This window comes from Topomyia yanbarensis, chromosome 3, assembly GCF_030247195.1.
Source record: "Topomyia yanbarensis strain Yona2022 chromosome 3, ASM3024719v1, whole genome shotgun sequence".
Classification (NCBI taxonomy): Eukaryota; Metazoa; Arthropoda; class Insecta; order Diptera; family Culicidae; genus Topomyia; species Topomyia yanbarensis.
Genome location: NC_080672.1, coordinates 342,889,844 through 342,910,063, shown reverse-complemented (window position 1 = coordinate 342,910,063; position 20,220 = coordinate 342,889,844). Strand labels below are relative to the sequence as shown.

Sequence of the window (20,220 nt, the reverse complement as noted above, 5' to 3'; positions counted from 1 at the left end):
TTGGTCTAACTCTAGACAGACCTCTGATCTTCAGGTTTCATGTTTACAAAATCATCAACAAATGCAACATGCTCATCCGGTCTTTGTACCCGCGGCCAAGAAACATAGACTGAGGTTCCCCTACTATACCACTGCTTTGGCCGACGAAGGACCACATTGTGCGTGCGCAATGCTGGTCTGATCTGGATCTAATGCAGTGGATCACGTACCGTCAATTGGCCATGCGTCGATAGATGATGATTTGGTACGCAACTGTCCATCCGGACCGCATTCCACGATCGGCTCGGAAGCAACTATTTACATGGGTAAGCTACCATTTACCATTTTCGTACACAGATGACATTAAATACTGGACCGTTTAGGAGTCCCAATGTGAGTGAGACCCGCACAAGGGCGCACTTCGAACTGCGGGATGTTTTCAAAGTTTCACGTGCTGGTGAAACGTCAATCTGACAACCAAAAAGTGATACGAATCGGCAACGTGAACAACGGTATCCAAAGCTACCTGAAACAGCATGGTATCAAGCATCAAGCGACAACCCTAGATCAGAACAGCATAGCTGATGAACGCGCTCGATGTCTATTGTATGAAGCAAGTCTACACAAAAAACTTCTGAGCAGCAGCCATAAACAACTCAATTTATTTATTAAATCGCTCAGACACGCGAGGGCATGGATCCACGCTAGAGGAAGTTTGAACAAGCATTAAGCCAGTTCCATTTGAGAATCTTGGGCATAAAAGCGACCAAAACAAGCGAAGAAAACTAAATCCAAAATCGCGTGAATGTATCCTGGTCGGCTACGATTAAAATCCGAAAGAGTATAGACATTATGGTGGCTGCCAGGGTGAAGGAGCATTTCGAGGTTTTGTTGAATGACGGAAATGAAAGTGTATCTAGGGACAGGATAAGCATTGTAAATGACGGACAAGTTGTGGATCCACTAACACTAGACGAGGTTAAGGACGCTATACGTGTGCTAAAAATCGGTAAAGCCGCTGGGAAGGACGAGATCCCGGCTGAACCTCTCAAAAACGGTAGTGAGCAGCTGCAGGGCACAGACTGGAGTGCGCTATTTAAAAAGGTACATCTCTCCTGAGCTCGGCATGCAAAATACTGTTGCGTATTCTGTTTAGCAGACTGAGAACGCTTGAGAAGTCCTTCGTCGGCGAATACCAGGCTGGTTTTCGTAAGGGCCAGTCAACAACAGATCAGATGTTAAGCCTGCGGATGACCATAGAAAAATTCCGAGAGTACAACTTGCAGACCCACCATCTGTTCATTGATTTTAAGGCGGCGTGCAACTCAGTCAACAGAAATGAGCTGTATCAGATTATGTCAGAACATGGTTTTCCGGCGAAACTGATTAGACTGATAGACGTTGGGTGGTTCAAAATCAAGTGTTCGAATTGCAGATGAGATCTCAATATTGCTTTTGAAGGAGCTAACGGAACTATCATCGCAAAGTCGCATATACTCCTTGGTTTTGCGGACGGTATTGACGGAATCGATCGTAGAGCAGTGGAAGAGGCCTTCCTACCTTTTAAAATTGATACAGCGAGGATAGGCTTAGTCATCAACTCAGCCAAGACAAAGTACATGGTCGTAGGTAAAAAGAGAGGCAGATCTAGTGGTGTTGATTCCGAGGTAGTGCTTGATGGTGACGTGTTTCAAGTGAGTGAAGAATTCGTTTATCTTGTGACTTGCGACAACGATGTTTCCCGTGAGGTAAAAAAGCATATTGCAACTGCCAACAGAGCCTTTTACGGCCTACGTAACCAGCTTAGATCCCCGCAAACGATAAATTCGCCTTATATAAGACACTAATCTTCCCTGTCGCTCTTTATGGCCACGAAGCGATACATTCAAAGAGGCAGATAGAGCATTCAGAGTCCTCGAGCGTAAAGTGCTGCAGACAATACTCGGCGGGATATGCGAAAGTGGAGTGTGGGGTAGAAGCATGAATCATGAGATGTACCAAGTATAAAAAACTGCGGATATTGTTAAACAGATAAAAAACTGTAATGAGCTGGTCATGTACGAATGTCGAAAGAAAGAATATTCAGCAGAGAGCCAGGAAGAGGATGCTGACTTCGTGGATGGCCACGAACACGTTGGCTATACGCAGTGGAAGAAGACCTGAGATGACTCTGTAGCCAACAAGGTGTCAAGGTAGGGTTGTACGACTATCCCCCGAAAACCATTTCCCAGAAACTAAAACACCGAAGTTTTTTTCCACAGAATGAACCATTCTCCAGAATACCATTCCGTCGAAAGTACCAATAGGGATCTTTAGGGGTGTGCGGGTTAAGGCATATTCTGATGCAGATTAGTACCGTGAGTTAATATCTCAGTCCTTTTTCAATTTTTTGGCCCGAAACTATTGAAAAAAACATTTTTTAGTTTGTTTCCTTTTAGGACAATAACACATCCAAACCCATGCGACTTGCACGACACTATAGGTTGCCTTATCAGATCTACCATAGTTTGCAGATGAAACTTGGGATGGCAGGTTGCTAGCGGATTGACAAAGTACCAGATCATGCTGTGTGGGGTGCTGTCCCGGTTAACAATGAGGCGAACGAGATATTTGCAGATACGTTATTTAGTAGGACAACTGTCAGTTTGCTGGTTCAGTTCAATTTGTTTTATTTAAATTTAAAAACCATAAAAGAATAATTAAGGTTTAAGAATGATAGTGTACTCGTAAGGACACCCGCTACCAATACATATGAAAAACTGGCACAATTTTTCCAAATTAAAGATCCCTATTACCACTTTACCAGAAAACCTTTTTCCAGAAAGTATTTTTGCCCAGAAAACCGTTACCCAGAATGAACAAATACCCAGAAGTGCATACCCCAGAAAAAAACCATTTCCCAGAAATTGAGATATTTTAACTAAAGATGACTTATATATTAGTATTAATATTCAGGTTTGGTTTTGTAATATAAGAGCTATTGATAAAATGGTATCTTTTAATGTTGTACCATCTTCCTGGTCGGCAATTAAAACTTCTTTTAACTTTATGTCTCTCCTGCATGTTTTTTTACAGCGACGCCGGTTTATCATATCTCCTTGCAGATATCGCATATATTCCGCCGACGTGAACTGCTCTTCCCCTTTGAATACTTTCACAACCGCATAAAATTCAAGGTCACTGATACCTTTTAAGAGTGCATTTCATTTGTTGTGATATCCTTCTATTGCGTTTGAGGTTCTGGATATGCCATTGAGGGTGTTTAATCACATGGTCCGTAATTCAGGGAAAAATCTGGCCTGTGCCTGTGCGCCGTGTTTTCCAACCCTTTGCTTCCCCAAAACGTAGTTTTTTTTTCGATGTAATCGAAGTACGGGGCCATTTGATCCGGAGCACGAACAATACCCATGCCTTCAGGCACATCTTGAGGCTTCAAAAAGTCCAAGGCCTGGGTTTGTCTGAAAGAGATCTGCATTTGCACGCTTTTCAAATAAATTCCAGATGATCCCAATTTTTGGATCCGTTTCCACCAATTTTTCGTTAGGTGGAAAAAGCAACCATATCGCACAGAATTGGGAACAATCCTTGCGATGGCGTTTATCTCAGCTGTTTCGAAATCTGTCAATACAATCGACGGATTAATTGTAATATTGTTGTTAGCTGCTATGGTTTTCATCAGTTTTAGAGCTTTTTTGTAGTTGGATTCTGATTTATCTGGAAGAAGCATGTGTACTAAGCGCAAGAACGTTCGTTCAATGCTCAATGTTCCGATTGACCCGTGGATGGCAATTTATGTAGCGGATGAATCAATAAGGGCATGACCTGTGATCAACTCGTATGCCCGGTTTATTCGAACGTAGGAGTTGACTCCTTTTTTAAACATGAGCAGCTCTTTGAATATGTATGCCAAATAGCCCTCGGAATGAAACTTATTATCCACTCGTCTGACCGGTTTTCTCAAACATAGGGGTTGATTCATTCTTTCCAGCACACTACGGAATGGCTGGAGCAAAAAATTGGCTAAAATAGGAAAAACATATTCGAACTATCATATTAAAGATTTTTTATAACATTCTTCGATGTTTGTTGCATCATGTACTATAGAAATTTCAAGGGGGTCCTCTACTTTCGAGGCCTAAAATTGAGGTGTTTTTTGGGAATAAATTGCGAAAGATCTACTGAATGGATCTTGATTTTTTTTTTTGAAGATGCATGTTTCGGCTTTTCAATATAACTTTAAACGACGAAAACAAAAAAACTCTGCGACTTTGAAACGTCATTGGTGACATTGATGTTTAAACACAGACTAACAGACATAACACTATGAGAGAATTTCCTCAAAAAACATCGATCCGACAATTTTCCCAGAACACTAGCTCCACCTTTTATTCACAGTCCCAAACACTCATTTACTGGTGGGTTACCCCAAAAGAGATTATAACTACTAGAGAGAGCAAAGCGCTACTGTCTCCATGTATTCACGGACCGAAACATGGGGTCTCGCTCTAGCACACTGTATCCCATTACTTTGACATGTGTGTACCCGGGGCAACAAGTGTCAAACTAATGGGCCTAGCATATGTAAGAGCGAGATGATAAATGTTCAGTGTTAACAGCGACATGCGACCTCTAGTAGTTATAATCTCTTTTGTTACCCCTCAGGTTTGGGAACAATTTTTCACTAGTGGTCTATCCCCCATATGGTTGTTCATATGTCAGTGGCGCCATAATTTCAAATTTGGCCACAGTCCCAACTACAAATATATTTAAAATGACTGTCAAAGCTTTGTTTTTGAGTGTTATGTCTGTGATTAAAGTTTCAATTTTTTGTTCATGAAACGTGAAATATTGCTGAATAAACATATTCTTTATATTACAATGCAAAAATATATCGAATACCGTGAATGACTACCCAGTTCCGTACTAGCTGTTGAGTTATTAGGATACGATATACGCCAACGAGTAATGACCTTGTAGGGCGTTTTTGTGACTCGATGATGAGTCAAAATAATATTCTCTAGGCCAACACTAGAAACAGACCAAAACGCACCGGCCCTTGTGAGGCGATTTTATCAACTATAATTCAATTTGCATGATTGCTCCGATTATTCATGTTTCTCTGAATTTGTTCAATTAGTCGCTAATTTTGTTGCACGGGGTTCTGTTTAGTTCTTAGTGTTGCTCCAGATTTACGAAGTAGTGCTGCTTAATTGCCTCACGATCACGTTGTTTATCTAATCGCCCACAATTTTGAAACAACCACTTTCACACATATTTACTACATACTCTTCCATTCCCAATGTGGTATATACAGGTGGGGCTAAGATGGCATTTTGGTATTCGTAAGATATATCTTACATGAGTGGTGTGAGTGATATCAGGGGCCCTATTCTCACAATCACTAGACTAAAAAAATTTCTAGTCACTATGTGACCTGACTGTGAAAATAGGGGTCTAGAATAAATCGACTTGCTTGCGTCATACCGATTGTTCGACTCCGAACGCTATGACGCTAGTACGTCGACCCATTGTGTTTCTGAATTGTTTACATATTTTTGGTTTTCAGCACTAACAAACCATTTGTTCTGCCACATCTATTTATACCACATTGTTACATACCCCACACTCCGTCCAATTCTACAAATGTCTCACACATTCACGTTCGCGCTGACAGGGAAGAGGCCGAACAATGTTACATTAGTCGCTATTAAGAAACGAGAAAATGGTCCTACCTTTCTGGCTACAACTATATGTTTTAGGATTTTGGTTTCCTGCTATAAAGAAACAAAATTGTTATTACAAACCAAAGTCTAAAATAAAACAAACCGTAATTTCGTTTTACCAATTTCATGTTTATCTTTCATTCATTAATTTCTCTAAAACAGTCATCTATACAATTGGTTGCTCCGTAATATAGTTCAGCATTGTTTTCTGTTTTTTTTTTGTTCCTACTCTGGCTGTTTGCTTGATTCTCGTGTTTCGTTATAAAACAATTTCACACGTTCAACTACGTCCTTGTTTAAAAGGAAAAATAATAATAGTAAAATATTAGTATTTCTTCTCAATGCTCGGTTTTGATTTTCATACTTTTAAAAATAGGCAAATATTCCATCGGTAGAAAAAATGTAAATCTCTATCTCTAAAACATGGACGATGTTCTCGTATCTCGATATACAACTGTTATCTCTCTTTCACATGATTGCTTTCTCTGGCCTGGACCGTCTTTGTGTAATACACTGTTTGCAGAGCTCTCTTCCCTGCCCTGTCGGTTAACTCATTCTTCTTATGGTTTCTATATAGTTGTGGGGGATTCGATTAGAAAATAAAATCGTTTTCCGGCAACGAACCGGAAATCAACGTAGCCGAAACGTTCATAATTGTTCTTAAACAGCGTAATCGAAATCGACTCTTCTGCAAGCTCTGTCACACATCCATCTAAAGCGTGTTTCACTACAACCGCGAACAGCGATCTTTAGCCTCTTCTTCTTAGCATCAAGCCTTCCGAACCTAGTCTTGAAAATTTAAATAACTTTTAAAAAATGCTCTACCAAATCTAATAGTTTTAACGTATTAAAACGAAATCTTGAACAAGCAAAAATGGTATGTCCTGATAAGTCGCTGTTAGTTTACCCGCTGTTTACTTTTGTTTCGTAAATATACGTGTGTGAGTGAATGGTGTCGACAACGGTCAGGTAATAAGTCATATCCGCACTAGTCTACGAACCAATTCTACTACTGCTGGTTCGATCCAAGTCATATGCTTGGAAAGAACTGCAACTTGAATATCGGAATAAACCCCTGTACTTGACACCAATTTCTTACGAGCCTGCGCGCTACTAAAACGAAACTTTTACTTGAGTTTCACATTTCAACATTGATCACTTTGTCTACACAATTAATCGTTTAACTTGGGTAATGTTCATCTCATTTGATAAAATTAAACTGCTCTATACTTTCTGTTCCTATTCGGCCTATAATCTGTTCGCAATGGTCTCAGATAGTGTAACTTATCTGTGACTTGCTGGCTGGCTGGTTTGCTTTTCACGATCTATCTAGCTAGTTCGTTCTTTTACTGGGAGAACGGAAATTATGTAGAATTAAAAAAAAGCAACCACTGAGCGTCTGCTCCCCGCGTATCAGGAAGGACACAGACGGCAGCGGTGTTGGTAGCGTTAAAGAGAAATTCGCAATCAAACGATCCGCTGATTACATATTTCTCGTGTACAGATACACACAGAGCACACCGATGCAGACACCGGCGGCGATGGTAAGGATTAATGACCTGCGTTTTTTCGGTGACGCCGCCTTGCTCTCCACTTCCTTCTGTTTGCGTTTGATCTCGCGAATTTTCTCCTCCATTGCGGTCTGACGCTCGAGCCGCTTCCGGCGGCGCAGATCGGCGTTGGGTGAGCTGAAAGAGGATAAACGGAGAGAAACAGTATTAGTCGCTAAGATATGTGATGAAATTGCTGGTAAGGTTCTTTCTGATAAGGATCAACTCGATTAACGTTCTATTTGATTTCACCATCCCCAGAGCAATGAAATTTTAATTTTAACTTTTTCTGATTTCTATTTCTTATATTTAAGCTTTGGAAGATCTTAAACTTTAATAACGATTTCTTATTAATATTGACGGGTTTTACGTTAACTCGAACAGTGGTTGTCTTGCATTCTCTCAGAATTTAATGAATCAGATAATCAGTTTCGTCAAGGAGTAACGTATTTGCCATATATGGTGGCATACTTTTGGCCCAAAAATAAACCAGTAAACAGCAACTGTTGCGCGGGAGCTGACAAAACATTACTAGACCGTGACTGAGATAAAAAAAAAGTCCAGTCAAATAAACTATGCGCAGTCGTGAATGATTTGAAATAGGCCAACGATATTGGTAGCAGTATTCTCTTCACGATAGAATATTGCGTCTACACCCCTTCTCGAAATGTGGAGATTGACGGTGTTGTAAATTATGCAGGTTTAACTGTCGATATTCTGACGAATGATGGGACTGGTCGCTTTACGAACACACTAAAAATATGAATTTTATCGTTGACGTAATTGCAAACATGACACAATTTGATAAACTGCAATACACGAAATGACGAAACATAACCGTGTTCCTTTTAAATTTACATGAAACATATACTTTACATGCACAGTGACATAAAATTACACTTTTTATCATTTAGAACAAACGCTATATGTGAAGTAATATTGCGCACTTCCCATCAAAGTGGACTCCGCACTTTCAAAGTGCGAGTGATCAAACTGCTACTGAAACCTGCGAGGTGTTAAAACACATGTATTCCTAGTGATGGAGATGGTACTTTCATAGACAGACCAGTTGAACTAACCAGTCTATGAGAAGAATTTAATGGAAGAATAGTAAGTGCGCAGTGCGGTTAGAATCCAGTTTTTAGAGCCACAAGCAATATTACGTGATTTGCGAAATTCAACGTCATGTAAAATTAAAATCAAACGAAACTAAGTCTACCTGAGCGTCTGTTTTTACCGCGGGTCATGAATTGTTCCAATTGCAAGTAGCTAGATCATATGAGCACCTAATGTAGCAACAAGCAGTGGTGCGGCAAATGTGCGGTACGCCATGCGAATGACGCTTGCAGGAGGCCCGCTGAGAAGTGTGGGGAGAATGCGAATACACTTTGGACATGCCCAACGTACAAACTTCGGGCGAATACACTGAAGCGATCCGCCAAAGATCACTCTTATGGAGAAATGCTTAAAAGAGCTGCTCCACTGATCTTCGAAAACCCATACAGTCTTTTGCTATCTGATGATAACCCCTCTACACACTTAGCTGAGCTCGGAAATTTCCCGCACAGCCGAGTAATCAGTAAATGTTTATACTGATATCTCGGCTTACTTGCTGATTTTCAGAGACACATTTCCCGAGTCTCAGCAAACAATTGTAGCTTTTACTGAGATCTCAGCGAAAAATGAATCTGCCGAATGCTCGGCTGTTCAAATCTCGATAAAAGTCGCAAAAATGCTGAGACTCGGTAGAAAAAATTAAGTGTGTAACGACCCTTGCGAGGGGCATTGATTGGCTCCGTTTGGGAACCCCCGCGAAAGACCTACTCCAAACTCACCCGTACTTCCAAGTAAAAGCTTTACGTTGTCCCAAACAAAGGGTACAAAATAAAAATCATCAATTAGAAGTGCTGCTACAAATTCCATACAGATAATACCCCCTGGTTTTGGAAAATTGATATACAACCAACACTTTCCGGGGCACCAAAAACCTCAAGTGCTCCTATTTTATAGTCAGCTAAACTTAGCCTAAAACGGGATGCCTTAAATTTTCTGACATTGTGGGCGAAATATTGAAAAGCTTTCTGGTTCCTATTCTACCAACAGTAAGAACATTTTTAGAACAGTTGACTGAACAACGGCCCCTCCTTGCAAATTAATTTATTAAAACACCTGCTAGATCATAATAACTGTGATGCGTTCTCCCTATGTCAAACATGGCTTACTTTTAATATTAACCTCAACTTCCACAATCTTAACATTATTCGCTTGGATTGAAAAGACTCCTATAAAGGGGTACTTCTTGGGATCAAAAAATGCTACTGATTTAATCGAATCAACCTCCATTCGACACCAGGCATTGAAGTTGTCGCTTGTCAAACAACAATCAAAGGCAGAGAACTTTGCATTGCTTTTATTTACTTTCCTCCTAGGACTATGATGGGATACCGAAGATTCTCCAACGTGATTGAGCACCTACCCGCACCACGACTGCTTTTTGGAGACTGTAACTTTCACGCTACAGGGTAGGGCTGTCTGACGATAGTCGATCTTCGGCAATTCAAGATCTTTGTGGCAATTTCAATATGACAATTCTAAACACAGGGCAAATGACAGGGATTCCTAGACCACCAATGAAAATGCACTAGACATATCTCCATGCTCGGCATCACTACGGTTAGATTACAAGTAGGAGGTAATATCTGATCCCCACGGTAATGACCAGCAGCCGATTGTAATTTCAATCACCTTACACGAAACATTGATTGGAAGAGCTACGCTGTTGCGACATCCAAATCTATCCACTCGACACGGGTACTTTCCCCCGAGGAAGACTACAAGTTTGTGTCCAACTCGATTCTCTATACCACGATTCAAGCTCAGAAGAAACAATAACCCGCCGTGAGCACCTAAAAACGTTATCCCAACCCGAGATGGAACAAAGAGTGCTCAGGCGTATGAGCGGAGAAGGTCGCCGCGTATAAAGCGTTCCAGAACGACTACCTATCGACAGTACGCGATATTAGAGAAGTGGATGAAATATTTGATGAAAGCCAATAAACATAGTCCCTGGCGCCTGTTCGGCGACGGGTTTACAAGGAAAACTACGATGAGCACTCTGCGGCATGGCCCGACGTATGCGCAACCGAAACGGTACTAGCGAGAGCGCGGAATATTCAAACAGTTGGATATTCGATATCGCCAAAGTTTGTCCGGATTCCACCGTAACACAGAGGATCTACCAAGGCCGCGTCCTTTCACGATACCGCGAACGAAAAACTTTTTCGATGGTTGAGTTCTCACTTGCATCAAATTGAACCTGTTGAAGAATCTGCTAGGCTCCGCCAGGAGACGCTTTATTTACTAGGTTTCTTGAGGGTGACATTGTCTCAGATGATTAGGGACAAGTGAGTGTCATCGCCATCCAAAAACCAGGAAAACCAGCCTCCGACCACAACTCGTACCGACCGATTACAATGCTGTCTTGTATCCGGAAGTTGTTCGATGGAATGATCGTGTTTCGCCCCGACAATTGGGTCGAAGCACACAATTTGGCTTCCACAAAGGCAACGAACGGTTGCCTTGCGTTGCTCTCAACATAAATTCAAATGGCCTGCTAACAAAGAGTGGATGGCATCAGTATTTTTGGATACTATTGATTCTATTTCTATCAACACTCTTTATAAACTTGTTGTCTGAAAAACAGATGCATTTCTCGCATGGTGATTTATCGACCATAACGATTTAGCTACACGGTCCTGTTACTTCCTGCTCGCTAAGGTAGATGACGGTGTGGTCTCTATAACAGGTCCCAAAGCAGTGCACTTGCAAGGACCACAGCAAGATAGCTTGGGCAATTTGTCTGCTTGGGCTCTCCCGCTGGGTATCGAGTTCTCCACGGAGAAAACTGAGCTAGTCGTATTTTCTAGGAATCAGCGAAATTACAGCTTCAATTAATAGATCAAACCATTGCTCAAGTTTCAACATTCATATATTTCAGGGTTTGGTTCGACTCTAAAAGTACCTTTGCGGCACGGCTCGACCTATGCGACTCTAAAACTACCTGGGGATGTGCACTCGACCCATGCGATGAGCCTCGAAGTGCTTACGGGCGTCTTTCTGCTAAAAAAAATCGATGTTGGGACCTCTCATAGTGATAGCACATTGTTAAAGGCTTCTCGAGCTTAATTCCATATCCGGTTTATGTACTTGTACTTCGATTACATGACACAGAACATCAATTCATCTTAGTAGTAACCCCAAACATATTTTTATAATAAATACCAACGGCAAAATGCTGTACACTGATGGATCAATTCCCAACGAGTCCACAGGCTTCGGCATCTTTAACGTTGCTGCCTCATTTAAACTCAGTGAGCCTGGTTCAATTTTTGTCACAGTATTAACTGCCATTTAGTATACTCTTGGGATCATTAACACCTTGCCCGCAAACAGTTTCAGCTCCATTGAGGCAGTGAGAAGGCGTACTCTAGCCCAGGGGAGGTCGCATCAAAAGGCGAGTTTTTTTTACTATAGTTTATTGAGTCAGAGCATCGGAAATTAAAAAATTATATCTTGCCTGCTGTGAAAAATATTCGCAGTTATAATATACCGACGTTTGACTCATCTGATGTTCCATTCAATATTTCGATTGAATGATGTCTCCCTGTCCATCCGCACCATCAACATCAAATGCTGCTGTACGTACTTGTGCATAAAATAACAAAACAATTGTATCAAATTGCTTGAGGATATTTGTCATGCCGTTAAATTTCGTTTGCATAAGTATGCGCGGAGTCATTGTTACCCCTACCCTAAATATCCAATGTGATATATAGACAAAGCGATCACGGCCCACCAAATTTCATTAAATTATGAGAGGTGCTGGCAATCTCACCATCGAGTTGGGTGTGAAATCCATGGTAGATCAAAAATACTTACAGTTCTCTTTCCGGGCTGGAAGCTCCCTCCTCGCCAGCACTATTCCCATCAACTCCGTTCGGTACCGGAGGCAGCGTCGCATTGGCATCGAATGATCTCTCGCTACCCTTGTTCGATTCCAAGGTCGACGTGTTGCTGTTCACGGCTGTTGCCGCCGCGCTCGTTGTCGTCGTCGTCATCGTCGACGAGCTGGTTATCGTCGTTTCATCCAGCACCGAACTTTCGATATTATCACTATTGTTCTCCTCATCATCTTCCTCATCACTGTCATTCTCCTCGATCAACTCGTCCACTTCGCTGCTACTTCCGGATGCGCCACTATCGTCCGAGCTGTTCGCTTCGTGTACCTTGTCCAGCGGGCTATCTTTCGGCAAAGGCGGCAGCGGTCGGTCTTTGCTAATCTCGTATTGCTTGCTCTTCTCCAGGTTCATCAGATTGTTGACCATATCACGTTCCTGGCAACTGATGAATTCTTCGTGGACGCTTTCACTGTTCGGAATCAGTGGCAGCGGCTTCTGGGTGATTGTCAGCGAGTGCGACCTAGGTGGCGGTAACGGCGGTGGGGTATCGTCATTCTCTGTATCCTGATCCGAGGTTGGTTGGCTACTGGCCACCACAACAGATAGTTCCTCGAAATCTTCGAATGACTAAAAATATACGAATTATGCAAGTATAAACTTTGTCACTAGAACACATTTGGAAAACGACGATACTTACAGAGTTATTCATTCGTTTCATACCCTCAATGATGGCTTGATATGAAAAATATAATTGATCCACAGTTTGAATGAGCCCCATTCGATACTGTCGCAGCTCCAGGAGTACATTCTGAACCGATACTTTATCCTCGCCTTCCTTGTCAATCTGAAAGACGCCATTGTGGCCGTTTTCAAACAATACCGATCAATTATATTCAAACTCACCAAAACCAGGCAGCAATCTACTAAGCAGAAGGTACCGGACCGGCCGATCCCCGCACTGCAGTGGATAATAGGTGGGCCTACGTCTTTATCCAACGCCCCGGAATCGCGAACATCTTTTAAAAACTGTAAAAATGCAACTGGTGAACTCGGAATGCCAAAATCTGGCCACGTTGTATAATGGAACTGCACAACTTCACGTGATTTACTCGATTCCATATCTGTTAATCTATAAATGAGAAATGGCAAAAATATATTAAACTGTTCAACAAAATGTCCACATTGATTTGAAACTTCACGCTTGGCAGCTTGGCACTCTAGTCAGATTTAATCGCTACCTCATATCGGAGCACTCAATCGTGCCAATCACGCAATCTGATTTCATCCATCAAACCAATTTAAATGCCATAAACTACCCGCGTGTAGCGATCGTCGAGCATCATGCACTCACCGAAATGTTCGCTTGCAGAAATTCTTGTACTCGATACACTTCAAGTATTCAATAGCCAGCTGCACTTCCGGCAGTTCCAGCTTGTGCTCCTCACCAATTTTCTCCGGCCAGTAGAGGTGGCATTTGATCTGTTTCTTCTCGATCAGCTTATTCAGCATCAGGATCGCCCGGGAATTGTACTCCCACACCATCAACCAGAAGTGCCCGACGGTTAGCGGTAGCGGTCCCTGGCAGAGAATGTACGTCCGGTCCGCGCGCTCCATCTGGGGATTTAACAGAAGTAGTATTATTGGTATTATTGGAACAGTACCTATAATAGCAAAGACTCATCGCGCACTATAACTATCTATTAACAATGACGTTGATGTTTGATTGTGTCTCAAGTAGTTCCTGATTGTTCTTACCTTGACCAGATTGGCATTGATGTAATCAGTCTCGCCCCGTTTCAGCACTATTCGAGAGTGATCGTACGGGGACACATCGCGATACCGATTCAGCCGTCGGTTGTCCAATTTTTTCGACTCGTTGGTGGAGAAATCCTTCTGCCGTGCTTCCTGCTCACTCTTCTCGCGGATATCCTGTAATGGAACAAGGTCAGACAGTAGATTAAATTTTGATGAAATTTCAAGCGGAACGGAAACGACGAATCGAACGGTCGAAAGAAACAAAAAAAAAGCTTCGATGGGCAGGTATAATGGATAAGACAAAACACACAAAAATAGCATTACCAAACGGCAAGTGTCAATTCAATCAAATTTGGATTGTAGGTATTCCGTTATAGTAGCACACGTTTCCTTTTAGCGCAGCTCTAGAGCAACGTTCTATTGGTTTGGTTGTCTGCATTCGGTGGCACGTCGTTCATACAATAAATGAAGTTTCAGTTCGTTGGTGTCGTTGGGATGATTGGCGGGCATGTAGGAAAGGGCTGCTGGTACAGGAGTTGGAAGAGAGGAGAGTTCGTTTTGCTGTCTGTCCACCATTCATTCTATTCCGGCAAAAGCATCACCGCCAACCAACAGTGCGCAGAGCCGTAGCGGTGAGGCACGTCTAGTTACAGTGTTTGCATTTGTCGGTACACCGTTCGCTTTAGTGCCAGTGTTCTCATTGTGCCATGCAAAATTGCAACACAGTTTCAGTGCCTTTCTCCTTTCTTTCCTCCTGATCGTTGGCTGTTGTTTCAGCACAACTCGTTACGTTTACCAAGAACTGCGCTCTCGTGTATTGGAAGTAGACCTCCAAGCGTAGAATTATTTCAACGTAAGTTTGTAATTGCCGCTTCATACTTTCAGGGAATGTACGTTCCGGCAAAGTATTGAGGTTTCATTTATAAATACTTGATATACTGTTCAGCAAGGTTATCCAAGCATATCGAATCTCTCTTGCTTTATCCTGAACCGTACATCGACAGTCAGCTCCAAAATTGAACGTACACTTGTAATGAAATATATTTCTGGAAATCGTTTACATGTATTTAAATTTTTGATATTGTATTATAACCAGGGCAGGAAATATTCGAACCGAACCTATGTTCGAATACTTTCAAAGCGCGAAGCTTTGCGTTACTGGTTCGTATTCACAAGCTTCGCATCACAATCGCTTACCATCGTAATTGCGGACATTTGGGCGATACTTTTGCATGCTCTTCGGCGAGGACAAAGGAAGCTTCTTGTTTATTTCATTGATGTTCGGAAAGATATGTAAAAGCTTTTGCGTAGTTTTCGACGAACACGAGCTAAGCTCTTGGTTCGTGTGATCGATATTTTTGAAACAGTTACACGGAGCTTCGAAGCGATGTTCGCGAACACAAAAGAAAGATTACCTCGAAGTATTTCAGAATCGCGAACACCGAAGGATTATATCAATTTAGCATCGCGAGGGCCATCGCTAACATGTTCGCCGGACGATATTAGTTTTCTTTATTCAAATACTTACCTACTAGTTATGCAAAAAAAAAGTATATTCTAGACAGAGGCCTTGTATTAAGGGTGGAATAGGTGAAAAATAATTGTGACAATGTGTAGCTTATGGATGCTGGGGTTAACTGAAAAGTGACGTAACAAGTTTATTTAAGATACCCTACTGATATATTACCAGTAGGGATAAAATCAAGATTTCGTGACAGGGCGGGGATAAATTTTCAAATGAAATAAATTAGGGCTAGAAAATGAAGTTAAACACAATGTACACGACGTATTGAGTGGGTCGCTTATCTTAGTCATGTTCCTATAGTCACTTACCAGTTATGTCAGTTTCTTGAGGATAAAGATATCGATATCCATTCAAAGGAAAAAATCGATTATCAGTTAAATAAATAACGTCATGATGTGTATGATGAATCCTAGAAATAAATAGGGAATGTCAATAAACTCGACCATTCCATTATTTGGCAGTTCTGGTCGTTTTGTAAATCTTGTTTTCGACTAACAGTAAAACCATTTTGATTCAGAAGTATGTTTTAGAAGGGCGCATGTTTTTTCGTGCACTTATTTAAAAAAACGCTTTGAATCCATCTACCAGTGTGATGAGACATTTTTATAACTGTTTTCGAATATTATATCGGTTGAGAACTTTTAGAACATGATATTTCGAGAAATTTTGAAAGTGAAATTAAATCAGTTGTAAAGTTATAGAAAATAGCCTTTTAAAATGAACGGACAATCGAATTATTATTAATACTTTATGAATACATTATCTAAATTCTTCATTCAATGCAATATGTATGCAAAAAGTTAAAAACTGGATTTCCCTTGAGAACTGGGCCAAAAAATCGAAAAAAATGTGTTGGCGATCCGAGAACTAGAACAGAAATTGTAACCCTTGGACCTCTGAAGTGCATGCGTACAAAATGCTATAGACTAATGTTTGTTTTCATTCATTTCATTTAATAATTTTCAGTTGAGCAATTCTGTCGCAAACTGTATTGTGGAGCGAGGGTCATAACTTCCTAAATTTAAGTGTTCCTATTAATTTAGTACACTCTCTTTAACATAAACTACTCTAACGAATGAACGAATGGGAGTAGGTTCGATAAATTTTGAAAGAAGCCGTTAAATCAACCACTTAAGGGATTACACCACCGCAAAATTAAAAAAAAAATCGAAATTGATCGTGATTGATTTTATTATTCCATATCAATATTTGAATAGGGCTAATAAGATTTGTGAACAAACTTTTGTTTTGCTGATTTCTCTTAATTTGTTATCATTTCAACACAGAAAACATTTGAAATCGATTCTACCGAGGGCAAAGATGTTGATTCATGTGTATTTTTCATAAAATTCAACTCTGTAGCGGAAAAATGAGCGAAATAAGTTTGTTTACAAAAGTCTCATTAGCCCTTTTGAAGAATTACTATTGTATTGATCTTAAATATGGGTCTTCAAAATAATATATCAAAATATGGAATGCGACAAAAAGCGAATAATAATGGAAAGACAGTATTCGAAAAAGTTCGAGTTTAGAACGACTTTCATTCTACTTGGAGTTATTTATTTCGCTTCTCATTTTCCGAGATTTCCCTTACATAAAGCATTTCGGCTATAACTGATTCAAAAAAAAAAAAAAAAATACGGGGGGCCCTAAAGATTTCTTTCTTTTATTTTTTATTAGTAAAAGTCAAATAAGGGAAGATTACATCATGGAGAAGATAAACCAAATTTTGTCCTTTTCAGAATTGTTTTTGGATTTCCAACAAAAAAATCACTAGAACATTGTTTGTAAGTTCTTTGCGTTTCTCCATCAGTAATTAGTTAACAAATACAATACAAACAAGTTGGAATATCCTTCTCATTATTTATCACAAAACACATGTACAGGAGTCAGGAAATAAATTTCATAAAAGTGGAACATGTAATAAGTTTGACACTTCATTTATTAAGTGAACAGATTCTGTCGAAAATGTTTGAAAATAAATATTTTGTCTCTTGTGATTAGGTAATCAACCAATAAACTTATAAAACAATATTATAAAAATCATTTGGAAGCTTTCCTCTTGGTTTGGTACAGATGCCAAGAAATTATAATTCAATTAATGACAATAATAATGGATTCAAGTATGTAGGTATTTGTTAATAAATTCATTTGGCAAAATTAAAAATAACGTTTACCACCCAAATCATCGCATATTATTGAGTGAATATGACTAGCCGATTTAGGAATGTTGCGCAAGAACGTTAGAAACCGCAACAAGTTGAAAACAAAGGCCAACGGACTACGCCTAACTACCCCTCAGTGGATGCAAATAACTGAAGTTCGCCGTCTAACTGAACGCAGACGTCAGCAGTGAGATTCCATCCGAAAATTGTTCTTTTTAGGAAGAATTTGTTTTAGATAGGGAGATTATTAAGAGAGGGGTAATGGTTTTAGCGTTAAAAAACACTATTTGCGATTTTTTTTTAGAAATTTGGGCGAAGCGAATTGATCAAAACTTTTGTACATTATAATGTATCATTTCATCCAAAAGAGTCATTTCACCAAAAAACATTTTTTCACGCTGAAACCCTTACCCCCTTAAACATACTTTATACATCTTCACCTAAACTCCTTGGCAGGGAAAATATACTCCGCTTGAAGAAGAAAAGACGAGTTTGCAATCAAAGTAGCTAGTAAACATAATTGTATTCCGAAAAAAAGAATTTGAATTTCACTACCACTACGCTCATTCAAACTCGTGGCTCATAAATTGGTAAGGTATGCGACGCACCTAATCCCTAAATCCTAAATTATAATCTTAAAATAATCCATTTTATTTATACTCAAAATAAGATTTACAGTTTATGATTTTAAGACAGATAGTCACGTAGCGAACATGTTCGCGGTGGCCTCATGATGCTGATGCTTGAAGCGATATAAAACTTCGATGTTCGCGATTCTCAAATAAACGAGGCATTCGCTTTATATGTGTTCACCGAATATCGCTTCGAAACTCTGTGGAAATGTTCCAAAAACGCAAAAACCACGAGCCAAGAGCTTACCTCGTGTTCGACGATGTGTGCTTCTAAGGTTAATGTGAACTTTTTCGAACATTGTAAAGAGCGAACTAGATGCGAAGCTCGCTTCGTCCGAGCAGAGATAAGTTTTACCCCTAAATGTTCGCAGCGATTGTGTCAAACTCATCGATTGCATGTGGTATGCTTGAGAAGGTGCTTCGTGAAGCTTCGAACAGCAATCAATTCATTTTTCGAAATTTTCCTGCCCTGATTATAACTTATTTATTCCCAGGTACCACGCCCAGACGAAGTTTGCAATAAATATGTTGGAAGATTTTAATTTCAAATAAATCAAAAATATGCCTCTTTCAATGTTCCAAAATTGAGCATGCATAATTAAGTTTTTCGAAATAATTTGTCATGTCATTGCATTGCATCATTGCAAATTAACCTAGTTTGTTTTCATTTGTTATTTGCTGTTGTAAGCAATAAACTGCCGATTGGCTGGATGAATTTTTATTTTTTTTTTTTGCTATTTGAATATAATTCAATCAAAATGGTGCACAAATGGAAGAAAATGAATATTATTTATCATTTTCTGGTAATAAATCTATGACGATGTGATTTTTTCGACGTATGACATATTTCTCAAGAAACACAGTTTTGATAGCACAATCACAAATAAGTCAAAAGCCTCGAATCAATGGTGTCGTCAAGACAATCAGCGATAATGTTGAACCTTTCCACCTGGTGGTTAATTTTCCTAAGAGTGTTATTTTTCAATTTCTCTTACAAACATGTAATGAGCAAAAGTCTTCGGCAAAGTTGTGGAGAATAATTTTGCGAGCAACTGTGCTGAAGATACCAAGTTCCTTTATCGAATACTTTCATTTTTAGTTCATTTCATATGGATGATCCCTAATAAATTATATTTTAATTATTTATTCCAATATCAGACCCACAACTTTAGAAAAATCGAGAAGAGTTATTTGACAGCGGTTGTATACCATTCCCCAGAAAGCCATTTCCCAGAAAGCCAATCCCCAGAATTCCAACCCCCAGAATTCCAACCCCCAGAATGTACCGTTCCCCAGAAAGAATGTACCATTCCCTAGAAAGCCATTATCCAGGATGCTCCATTCCCCAGAAAATCATACCCCAGAATGTCCCGTTCTCCAGAAAAGTTAATGTTCGTAATCATTTTTTGTGGTGGAGCCTAAGGTTTGCTCATTACCTAATTCAAGGAACTGATGCGGTGTGGAGCTGCTGAGGTCATGCCGCCGAATGTGGCTGCCTCTCGCAAGCAAACCTGTTATCCACTCGTATAACCGGTTTACTCGATCATAAGGCTTTGTTCCTTTTTTTAATCATGAGCTGTTTTTTGATTTTGTATGCCAAATAACTCTTGGACACAAATTTGTCATACTTTCGTCTGATCGGTTTAAATGAAAAGAATGCTCATTTTGACAAACAATTTGGTGTGTTTTTAGAGCATTTCTCGACAAACATATGACAGCACAGTTCACAGCATTTAATGAAAAAGAGAACTTTTCTCTTTAGTTTACTACCAACATCTTTGGTTGGAGAGTAACAACAACAATGTTTCGCCAACGTTAGCGGTCATTTTGAATATATTTTTAGTTGGGACAGTGATAGCATTTACGATTATAATGTATGAGGCCACTGATATATGCGCAAGTATACGGGATAGACCACTAGTAAAAAAAGTTT

The 20,220-nt window shown here is 40.0% G+C and overlaps 1 protein-coding gene across 3 annotated transcripts in view; it reads right to left on the bottom strand.

Moving 5' to 3' along the window:
• The window catches only part of LOC131693743 (tyrosine-protein phosphatase non-receptor type 61F), a 37,477-nt gene that overhangs the window by 2,997 nt on the left and 14,260 nt on the right, over window positions 1–20,220 (bottom strand). The window contains exons 1-7 of one of the 3 annotated variants that reach the window (XM_058981860.1): window positions 14,290–14,404; window positions 13,966–14,139; window positions 13,562–13,824; window positions 13,114–13,339; window positions 12,908–13,054; window positions 12,191–12,837; window positions 5,811–7,390 (exon numbers count right to left, since the gene is read on the bottom strand). In XM_058981860.1, coding sequence (XP_058837843.1) covers window positions 7,186–7,390; window positions 12,191–12,837; window positions 12,908–13,054; window positions 13,114–13,339; window positions 13,562–13,824 — 1,488 coding nt within the window. In that variant the 5' untranslated portion in view covers window positions 13,966–14,139; window positions 14,290–14,404 and the 3' untranslated portion in view covers window positions 5,811–7,185. Of the gene's footprint in view, window positions 1–5,810; window positions 7,391–12,190; window positions 12,838–12,907; window positions 13,055–13,113; window positions 13,340–13,561; window positions 13,825–13,965; window positions 14,140–14,289; window positions 14,405–20,220 lie in introns of those variants that run through there. The other 2 variants (XM_058981859.1, XM_058981858.1) reach the window with 2 other exon arrangements.